Source organism: Impatiens glandulifera, chromosome 1 (genome assembly GCF_907164915.1).
Source record: "Impatiens glandulifera chromosome 1, dImpGla2.1, whole genome shotgun sequence".
NCBI lineage: Eukaryota > Viridiplantae > Streptophyta > Magnoliopsida > Ericales > Balsaminaceae > Impatiens > Impatiens glandulifera.
This window is the reverse complement of record NC_061862.1, coordinates 138,442,523-138,454,675: the sequence shown is the minus strand read 5'-3', so window position 1 is coordinate 138,454,675 and position 12,153 is coordinate 138,442,523. Positions and strand designations below refer to the sequence as shown.

General features: G+C 34.1%; 1 protein-coding gene across 1 annotated transcript; it reads left to right on the top strand.

Moving 5' to 3' along the window:
- The first annotated feature begins 3,763 nt into the window (after positions 1 to 3,763).
- Positions 3,764 to 5,796, top strand: LOC124944969 (glutamic acid-rich protein-like). The gene is made up of 5 exons (XM_047485324.1): positions 3,764 to 3,865; positions 5,242 to 5,313; positions 5,424 to 5,534; positions 5,579 to 5,662; positions 5,731 to 5,796. Exons 1-5 carry the CDS (start codon positions 3,764 to 3,766, stop codon positions 5,794 to 5,796), a joined length of 435 nt encoding a protein of 144 aa, XP_047341280.1.
- Positions 5,797 to 12,153: the final 6,357 nt, after the last annotated feature.

The following is a 12,153-nucleotide window of genomic DNA, read 5'->3' as shown; positions in this document are numbered from 1 at the left end:
TTTTGTCTCATCCGTATTCCGACAAAATGCTATCAATATAGAAAGACTAGTGGTCACCCACCTTTGACTAACATACTCGAGACTTATTCTATTGGCTCCTCTTTGTGGTGAATCTTCTCCAATCTCTTTATTATAGAATCAGTTCGGTCCTTTCTTCCATTATGCCTTCAAAGCTATCCGATGATCCTGTAACTACTGCTGCCTAAAGGTTTTCCCCCAAGTTGACTCTAATGTGCCTTTCATATATGCTTCCTAAGTCATTTCCAAACGTCGACAAATACGAATTGTATTATCAATTTATAAAACAAATTTGTAGATACAAATACGATTAAAGATCGTTCTTAATATCATTCTCTCGCCTCCACTTTAGTCTAACTTGAAACTATACTTGTATTTATTCTTGTTAACTCCAATTTTTTTAAGTATTTTTAATTTTTAACATTTGCTAGTTTTTCTAAATGAATGTTTTATTTTATGATAAATATTTTTATTTTTTTGTTTTGTGTAACGTTTAAGTAGTAACTATATTAAATTGTTTTTTGTTTAAGTTAATATGGTTTTTAGGTATCAAAGGTATAATATTGGTACCGTACCGAAATTAAAGTATACCAAAATCAAGGTAAGTTAAACATATGAATTTTGTATACCAAAGTTTTTGATAAAATATAATGTATAGATAAAAAAAAATTAAGGTATACCGTACCGACCCATCCTTAATTAGTTATCTAACGTTTATATAAAATAAAAGAGCTTAAAACTTTTTTTTAAACGCTGGTTTTCACTTCTTCTTTGGAGTGCGACTAATTTCTGCGGGTTAAGCATATAGCCCGCAAACATACTTACCATTAAACAGGCGCATAATTTGTCGTCTAACGGGCTCGAACCCAAGACCTCATTGAGGTCTTTTTTTACCGCTAGGCTAAAAGAGAGGATAAAGAACTTAGAACTTATATTTCATTAAAATTGAAAATGTGTTAAAAAAATTCAAAACTAGAAACTACTTCTAAATAGGGGTGGGAAAAATTACTGATATTATAAGTATATCGAAAATACCGTACCACAATATATCGAAAATATTAATTTTTAAGGTATATAAAACAATGTAATGTATGATACCGATGCCGAAGTTATTGGTACGGTAAATGTATGAGATTTTCAAAATTTTAGTATATCGGAATAGACCGAAATACCGAAGTAATATTTATAAATTAATATATATATATAATACATATATGGAAATAAATATATTTAATATAAATTTAATTATAGAAATATAATCTTTGAAAATAATATCAAAATATAATTATCGTGTAATATTATTAAATATAAAATCTCTACATTACCGATGAGATAAAAAAAGATTCAACAAAACTTTCGATCTCTTTGAGTTGAAGAAAGGAAATGAAACTTAGTATTCAATCCTTTCAATTATTGTCAATGATATTTGTACAATCTTATCCTCAATGGTTTCTAGTGAGTTTGTCGTCAGCTTGGTTAAAAAGATAGGGTATCCTTTTAGGAGCAGTTTGAGTCTTAAAATGGTGAAGACATTGTTATGCACAAATGATTGACTAAAAAAAGAAAAATTCAATATAAGGAAAAATCTTACAGAACTTGAATTGTTTAAGAAAATTGAAGAAATTAAGAAGAGTGAGTTGTTTTTATTAATTAAATTCAAATTAACTAATATGAAACCGCTCTGAATTTCACTCTCTCACCACAACTTTTGTTTGTTTTGAAGACTATACTTATGTTTATTCTTATTAACTACAATGTTTTTAACTAATTTTAATTTTTAACTTTTATTAGTTTTTATAAATGTTGGATTTTAAAAAGAATATTTAATTTTATGTTACATATCTTTATGTTTTAGTTTTGTGTATAGTAACTATATTAAATTGATTTTTTGTTTAAGTTAATATATTTTTAGGTATCAAAGATATAATACCGATACCGTACCGAAATTAAGGTAAGGTAGATGTATGAATTTTTGTATACCGAAACTTTCGGTAAGGTATAAATAAGGTATGAATAAAAAAAAGTTAAGATATACCGTACTAATTCACTCCTACTTTTAACAAAGCTGAAAATCTATTTACCAACTAATTTACCATTAAATACAAAACTAAAATAGTTAACTAAGTTGTCAGGTTACAATCATATTTATTAACTAAAATCAATTTGATTGAATGTAGTTGTAATGAGTAACTTTACCTTACAATTATAATTCTTTTTACTACAACTTAATTAGAGGTATGTGAACTAAGGATGACAACGGGTACCCTACCGTCGTGTAGTGAAGTATCTGTCCTCGAATCAGATTTTTATTTTACTACCCGACTCCAAATCCGGCGTAAATCTCTATTTATATCTCATCCCCGATTCGTCGGATACCCCGTTACCCGATTAAAATATGAATTTATATTTATTATTTTCTAAATATACTAAATATTAAAAACAAAAATGAAAATGTTACTTCCTTGCAATGCATAGTTAGTTATGTTGTAAAAGTTGAAAAATAAAACAATATTGCCGTTATTACATATTGGAGTTCAATAAAAACTAAAGAGAAAGTGAAGAAAGTTGAAAGATTGTTGAACATGAAAATAAAGGGAAATTTGACGAAATGACCCACGCTTGATAAACTTTGCAAAAATGACACTTTCGGTCTATGAAATGTCCGTCTTGACCCCGTGACTTCCCTCTTACCGCTTATTATATAATACGCAAAATATGTAATATGCGTAATATGTAATACGCATATTACACATTACGTGTATTATATAATATGCGTAATATGTAATAAGCGTATTACACAATACACGAAATATGTAATATGCGTATTATATATTACGTGTATTACATATTGTGTGTATTATATAATATGTGTATTACATATTGCGCGTATTACATAACACGCGCAAACTCTAATATATAAACATCCTCATTTGGGACCCTCATTTTAAAAAAGTGTTCCGACTCACGACTTTCTCTCTCCAACCCACGACTCTACTCTCCAACTTCCACGACTCTCTAACTTCGTTCAACATCTGTTCAATATCATCATCGCTCAACTTTCATCATCGTCCGTATTGTCGTTCCTATATTCATGTAAGTTTAGCATTTTTTTTAGAACGTTGGGTTTCGCTGCTCCTATAGAGTGAGACTAATCCCCGGGGGTTAAGCACATAGCCTACAAACACACTTAATCATTTAACCAGGCATAGAACTTGTCGCCTGACGGGCTTGAACCCAAGCCCTCATGGAGGCCTGGGAGATATCCACCTATTAATGCCGCTAGGCTAGAAGAGAGGATGAGTTTAGCGTTTAGGATTTAGGGTTTATGTAATGTTCTTCTTATTCAGGCGTTTAGAGTTTTGCATGTATGTATGTGTATATTGATGGATAATCCTTAGTGTTTAGGGTTTATGTATCTTTTAGGGTTTATGTATGTATATTCTGATGTTGCTTATCCAATGTTCCTCACTCACGCGTATTATATCATGCGTATTGTAATATTCTTATTCTACATGCATGCACGGTTTAGGGTTTGTATAATGTCCGCGTATTACAGCTTCATGTGCATTATATGTATGTGTATATTGAAATGTCCGTGTATTGCATCTTCACGCGCATTATTTATTAGGGTTTATCCAATGTTCACGTATTGTCTGATGTTGCTTATTTGAGTTGGTTAGGGTTTATCCAATGTACAACTTCACGCGCATTGTTTATTTTACTTATTTGTTGTTCATTTTTTTAGATGGCGTCAACCATAATTCCTGAGTTTGCTGCTAGGGTATCATGGAAAACCAATCTGTCAAACATTGCCACCAAGTTTGCTACAATGGATATAATGGAAAGGGTAGAGCAAACCCAATTCTGATTTTTATTCAAAGGATCCCCGTGACTGCAGTTTTCAAGAACGATAATCCATCAAATGCTCCTCAGGAATAACAGCTCAAATTCTAAGTAGATGAAGTTCCTCGTAAAGAGAGGGGAGTTGTGCTTTGGGATGAAGGAGTATTCCCTTGTTACAGGCCTCAAATTTAGGAGATTCCCTGCGGTGGAAAACATCTTCAATGAAGTTGAAGAATGTCCACCTTTAGTGGTAAAATATTTTAACAGTAATATGATTGTTAGAACTAGAGACCTTCAGTCAATATTCATGTCCTACTCTAATAAGGAAGATACATAGAAGATGAGACAGTTATTCTTGGTTTTCCATTATCTCTTATCTCTTGATCCAAGGAGGATAATAAATATCAAAATCCTCTACATTGTTGAGGACATCAATACTTTCCTCCAATTTCCATGGGTAAAGTTGTCCTTTAGAGCAACCCTGAAGGGTTTGAACAAGGACTTGAAACGCTTCATGTCGATATATCTAGACAAGAAGAAAATCATGGGGAAGAAGGAAGACAAGAAGGTCGATGTTTCTTATACTATATTTGGGTTCGTACTAACATTCCAAGTGTGGACCTATGAGGTTATCAAAACGTTTGTCCTCAAACTTTCTAAGAGGACGATGTTGTAAGGGCATGAGCATGTCTACCCAAGGATAGTACAGTACAAATCCAACAAGAAGAGCATCGCCTCTGATATTCAAACTGCCCTGCATGGCAATGTTGTAAAAAAAATGGAAGTGTCTAAACATGAGAAGATCTTTTATAGTGGGGAGGAATTTGAAGATATGAGAGGTAATTTGTATGATTCATTATTTGAACTTGATTCCAAAAAGAGGAAACATAAAGAGATTGAAGATGTAGTTCCTCCAAAACCTACTATGAGGAAAAGAAGACTAATTACTCACCCCCAACACCTCTCATTATGTTCCTCCCAAACCTGACATGAGGAGAAGAACCTGCATCCCTACCCCTAGCCTTAGCACCTCTCATTTTGTCCACGGCGCCACCAAGACTCAAGCAGATGGTGATGGCCCTCAAATGACTCAAACATCAACAACTCTCTAGGATAGAAGTGGATTGGATGAACTGACGAATGAGGTAAATGAACTAAAAACTGAAATAAATCTCATAAAAGAGATATTGAACCAACTATAAGAACATATTGGCATAATATCAGCCAAACTAGAGGAAGAATAGAGCAAGAGAATATTGAAGAAGAAGGAGGAGAATGTTGAGGTGAAGAAGGAGGAAGACAATGATGAGATATGTACAATTCACATTCACACTTTTTGTATAGTTTCACACTTTTTGTCTATTTTTTTCTAATGTGCAGGATAGGATTGAGGAGGAATATGTGGAGAAGGTGGAGGATCTGGTGAAGGTAAATAAGAAGAAGAAGAAGAAGGTGAATATGGAGAAGAATAAGAAGAATGACAATAAGAAGGTATGTACAACTTCACGCTTTTTGTATAGCTTCACACTTTTTGTCTAATTTTTTCCAATGTGCATGACAAGATTGAGGAGGAAGATGTAGAGATTGTGCATGTGTTGATGGAGATTGAGGAAGACAATGAGAAGGATGAGAAAGACAAAGAGAAGATTGAGGAAGACAAGGAGAAGGATGTGGTGATTAAGATTGAGGAATCAAGGAGGAGGATGTGGTGCTGAAGATTGAGGAAGACAAGAAGGATGCTGTGTTTGTGGAGAAGAATGAGGAAGACAAGGAGGATGATCTGTTTGTGAAGAAGGATGAGGTATGTAAAATTCACATTCACGTTTTTTGTATAGCTTCACGCTTTTGTCTATTTTTTTCAATGTGTAGGAGGTGAATGAGAAGATTGATGAGGAAAACAATGATAATATTGAGGAAGACAATGAGAAGATTTAGGAAGACAAGGAGGAAAATATGTTGGAGGAGAAGGATGAGGATCTGGTGAATAAGAAGATTGATGAGGAAGACAAGGAGAAGGATGTGGTGCTGAAGGAGAATGTATTGGTGGAGAAAGATGAGGATCTGGTGAAGGGGGATATGGAGAAGATTGAGGAAGACATGGAGGAGGATGTTGAGAAGATTGATGATCGGGTGAAGGAGGATGTGGAGAAGATTGATGATCTGGTGAAGGTGGATGTGGTGGTGGAGAAGAAGGAGGATGTGGAGAAGATTGACGATCTGGTGAAGGGGGATGTGGAGAATATTGATGATCTGGTGAGTGGTGGAGAAGAATGAGGATGTGGAGAAGATTAACGATCTGGTGGAGGAGGATGTGGAAAAGATTAATGATATGGTGAAGGTGGATATGGTGGTGGAGAAGGAGGAGGGTGTGGAGAATAAGAAGAAGAACAACAAGAAGAAGGTGAAGGTGGATAATAAGAAGAAGAATGTATGTAAAACTTCATGCTTTTTGTATAGCTTCACGCTTTTTGTCTAATTTCTTCCAATGTGCAGGACAAGATTGAGGAGGAAGATGTGGAGAAGAAGAAGGATTTGGAGAAGAACAAGGTGGAGGACAAGAAGAAGGTGGAAAAGAAGGTGGTGGTGGAGGACAAGAAGAAGGATTTAGATAAGAAGATGGAGGAGGATGTGGAAGAAGTGAAGAATAGTGTAGTCCATTATAAGAGAAATAGGTTGGGGTCGAGACTACTTCGTCCCTACACCGACCCTTTTGGAAAAAAAATGATGGTCAATGATCCAGTCAAGGTCAATCATATGGTGAAATTTGAACGGGAACTACTGAATAAGTTGACGAATTTGCTGAGAAAAAAAATGAATTGGTGGATGTCAATACTAGCTTAGCAGACTATGTATTCTTCAATACATTGCTGAAGAGATTTAGTTGGCTCATTAATCATGTATTGTGTATCACGTTTATTGTATAATTCACGTGTATTGTGCATCACGCTTATTGTATAATTCACGTGTATTGTGTAGGAAATTAATGTCGGTTATTTTATTCTAAGAAGAAGAGTAGTCGAATTCCCTAAGACATATACTAAGGATTTCACAATCGCGGATTGTCATCTCACAACTATGTTGTCATCAAACTATACAAAGTTTTCTAGTGATGCAAAACACTTTTCTTTTGATATACCCTTTATGGAGTATTATTGGGTGGGGAAGACAGATATATGCTCACATGGAGTACAGTTGATGACATTTATATCCCACTCAACCTCAAAATGGAGAACTTGGTAGTGTGTGTGGTGCGACTAAATGAATGGCAAATTGACGTCTACGATTGTGATCAATCAATTTTCAAGGGGAGAAATTTTCACAATACATGCAACCCCTCTATGAAATGCTTCCGTACTTTCTTAAACAAGCAATGTCTGAAGTGGAAATAGTTAGGTATCCTAAAATGACCCTGAACAATTTCAATTTTCATAGAATCCCACACCTAGATGTCCCAAGATCAAAATCAAATGGGGATTGTCGTGTATTTTTACTAATATATATAGAGTACCTGACTGCTAAGCTTGATCTAAAGGATGTGGTATTAGAAAACATGAATTTTTTTAGAAAGAAGTGGGCAGTCAGGTTGTTCAACCAAATTATAGACCCATGAATTATTATTTTGTAAGTCTTTTATGTGATAGTCTTTTTATGTAATAGTCTTCTTCTCTTCTATTGTAAATTTATTTTCATATACTATAAATTTTGACAATACACGTGAGTTATTACAATATGTGTGAGTTGTTGCAATACGCGTGAGTTGATGCAATACACGTGAGTTGTTACAATACATGTGAATTGTTGCAATACGCGTGAGTTATTGCAATACGCGTGAGTTGATGCAATACGCGTGAGTTGTTGCAATATATGTAAAATAATATTATTGAAACACTATATTAACATTATTGAAACAATATATTCACATTATTGAAACACTTCTTTTATGTCCTTTACACTTCTATATATAATAGCAAAGTTTGAGCATGTAGGTTCACAATGATCTCTCTAAGACTTCTACACATCTGTACCATCTCCCAACAAACTATTCGAGATAAAATATTGATATCAAGGTTTGTTAGAGCTGGTACAGATTTATAAAAGTCTTATAGAGAGGATAAGTTTAAGCATGAAGGTTCACAATATGGAGGAAATATACAATACGTGTGAGTTATTGCAATACACGTGGGATCTTCTTTTTATGTCATTTTTATGACTTATAAGACTCTTACACATTTGGACAAGTTCCCAACAAACCATTGGAGACGAAATCAAGGCAAAGTTTGAGCGTGGAGCACAATGATCTATAAGACTTTTACACATCATCACCAGCTACCAACGGACCATTCAATAGAGTATCTTGATATCAAGGTTTTTTTGGAGCTGGTGATGATGTGTGAAATATTATAGAACGGAGAGTTATTGTAATACGTGTATTGTAATATTCATGGGTTATTGTAATATGCGTATTACAATACACGTGAGTTATTGCAATACGCATGAGTTAATGTAAAACGCATATTACAATACGCGTGAGTTATTGTAAAACGCGAGTTATTGCAATACATGTATTGTAATAACTCACGTGTATTGTAATATGCATGAGTTATTGCAATAGGCGTATTATAATAACTCACGTGTATTGTAATGTCACTTCTGTAGTTCTTGACAGAAACTAAGATACATATTTGTAAAGCATGAAACTTATGTAGTTCTTAACAGTTAGAGAGTGTTTTTCAAGTCATTGTCTGGAGTACACTTAGAACACTAGAATTTGAATAGTTATGTTGAAGTCATTTCAATCCAACCTTTCAACATTAAGAGCTTGTTTGATGTGGGTTATATGGGATTTTCAAACACAGTCTTAAGTACACTTATAACATTATGTTGCAGCAAAATCTACAATAATTAACAAATATTTCATACAAGACAATTATTCAACAACATTAATTTTATACAATACAATTATTCATACAATATTTTCTTAAGGAAATTTCACACATGAAATCATAAAATATAACTATTCATACCATTATTCAACATTAAGAGGACTTAAGGAAATTCCACATATAAAATCACAAATTCAAGTTCAAGCTAAAGGTACATGTTGTTGAGATGATGACTCATGTTGATGAGATGATGGCTCATGCTGCTGAGATGATGCTCTTGCAGTAGATGGTGTAGGAATCAGTGTTTTTCTTGTTGACTTGTTATGACATTGACCACCACATGAGTTACATCATGTTCGAACCTTATGAGGCTCACCTTGGGATGACCTACGCTATGTTATTGGCCACCCTTTTTCACCTTAACAAGTGGTTTTAGGCACACTCGTTGCTTGATATTTTTGGGAATATCCTAAGAGTCTTCATGACAAACTGGATAACATGTCTCCGCATATAAATTCAACCACAGTTTAGTTGAGTAATACTTGAAAAAGATAACGATTAAACATATGAGTAATTAGTTAGATAGATTCAACAGGTGAGCAATTGTTACCTTGACCAGAAGTCATGGGGATCCAATTTTTTGGTATGGGCAGCAGATATGGCATGTGTATAATGAAGATCAGATACATCAAATACCCTATAATTACAATTCATTCATTTGAAGTCAACTTCAAAATCAGATTCACCGACATGCACATAAAACTCGAACTGGTTAAGTGGATTGATGTTATATAATCTGGCATTCTGGACTTGCTCACATATGAATTTTTCATAATATTGAGATAAACGTTCTGTGTGATTAGACAAATTTTCTCTTCTATTATGAAACCATTCTTGTATTGTGAATCTTAAATAGTCATTTAAGGTTGTTATGGGATACTTTCTAGCATTCCTACTCTGACTATTAAAGTTCTCGGTGTAATTTCTTATCATTTGATTGTATCATTTACTGGGGGAAATGTACAACTCCATCTCTCCATCCTAATATCTGTCAAATAGATAGCAATACGAGGTTCCTTAGTCCTGATCTTGTCAAAATGTCGATTAAGCATTGAGACGGTGTATGCGCGAGAAGCCAAATCAATTTCTACGTGGTAGTGATCAATTTTAAATTTAGTCATAATATTCATCATGATGTGGTATGTGCATGCACCATGATATGCTTCTAAAAAAAGTGTACACAAGACATTAGCAATATTTGGGTTTCTATCGAATAAAAAGACGAGATCCAGGACTGACCCAATAGCTTCTCTTAGTTTTTGAATGAAATATGTCTAGGAGTTATTATTCTCTAAATCAACGATGCCAAAACAACAGGATATAGTTATTCATTCGCATTCAATGCTATAGCTACCAATAGTTGACCTCCAACCTTGTGCTTAAAAAATGGCATCGATGCACAATACAGGACAGCAACAGCTTCTGAAATCCCTAATTGAGATGCCTATGGACATGAACATATATTTGAAATGGTCGAGCTCATCTGTCTAGATGTCTATTATGGTGCCCGAATTATTCATCTCCAACATCTTAGGTATGATGGCAATTTACCATAGGAATCATTTATAGTTCCTCGCACCACCATTAAGGCATTTTCCCTATACCTTCAAGCCTTATTATAACTCATCTTTATTCAATAACTTCTCTGCATGTCTTCCAATATTTTTGTAGGCATGGGGTCATGGTGATGGTCCATGTACTTACTCTTCATGCATTCCCCAATAACCCATGATGGTGTTTGCCTTTCATATTATTGCCTCATCACAATTGAACATGTGTGATCTTTTACAAATTTTCGAATCTCAAACATTTCCTAGGATTTTCCTTTCACAGCACGCAATCTCCACTTACGATTCTGATCCAAACATTTTACATACCAAAGTTATTTTCTTGACTTCTCCACTTTGAATTCAAAATGATTAGTCATCGCATATTTATGTAACCTCAGTTGAAGTTCTTTTTTATTCTCAAACAATATACTAACTTCCAACCAATTTCTCAAGTTAATTCCTCATGTATCGGATTTTCACTGTTTGGTATGTTACTAGCAACCCAATCACTACTTGATTTGGTACTAGCAACACAATAACTCATGCTTGGTTTGGTACTAGCAACCCAAGCACTACTTGGTTGGGTACTATCAACCCAATCACCAAATTCATCATTCATACGTAAACATGTGTTACTAGCAACCCAATCACCAACTCCCTCATTTAGACACAAACATGGGCTACTAGAAACCCAATCACCAACCCCCTCATTCAGACGCATACATGGATTTTCTTCTATGTCATTTTAAGTTTTAAAGACAACTTCCAACTACTGAATTTTTGGGAATACGTTAGGATCATCAATTTCTAGAACCATTACACTTTCTTGATTTGGGTTTCTAGGTAGTGACTTCTCTACTAAAGAGACACACAATACAATGCGATGGTGAATCGACATCGCTTCTTCTAAAAATAAATTCACTTTCATATCTTGTTTGATATCAGTTATAAAAGAAAATTTTATATCCATACTTGGAGTATTATACTTAGCTTGAAGCACTAAATCATATCTAGATTTGTCAACATTAGTAACAGAACAGATCATATCAACTAATTCGGCATATGTAGAATTTAGGGTAACTTTCAAACCTCTAGTTAACTTTGGAACAAAATGAGTAACTTCATCTGTAATTTTCCACTCTCCATCAAAGTAAACAATTACTTGAGCTGCAATTGAAAACAGCCTAACGATAATTATTTGAACTAGAAAGTTGAATGTATTAATAATACACTTGAGGAGCATTGCAATATGCATATTATAATGTTTCTCACTCGCGATTTTTACTTACTTATGTTGTTGTTCTTTGAAGATAGCGTCAACCATAGCTGATGAAGAGTTTCCTGCTAGGGTATCTTGGAAATGCAATGTAACAACTTTCCCAGAAGTTTGTTGCAATAGATCTAATAGATAAGAGCTCCCTATCCAATAGTTCTATTAAAGAAAACTTGTGGGAAATTTTTTCCACATTGTATTTCCATGAAACCTAGTAAGAAACTCATCATTAGTGAACAATACGCATGAGCAACTATAGTATTTACATATTCGCATTCAAATCAAGTCTTTTTTCATAACATAGTACGCATGAGCAATACCCGTTATCAATACGCGTGAGCAACAATACGCGTGAGCAATACACATGAGCAACAATACGCGTGAGCAATGCGTGTGAGCAACATTTGTCTTTGTTCATAACATAGTATTCGCATAATCGCATTCAGGAGTTATCAACTATAGTATATAAGTATATAACCTAGTTATATAACCTAGTGTTCATAATCACTAACTAAGAAATCATCAA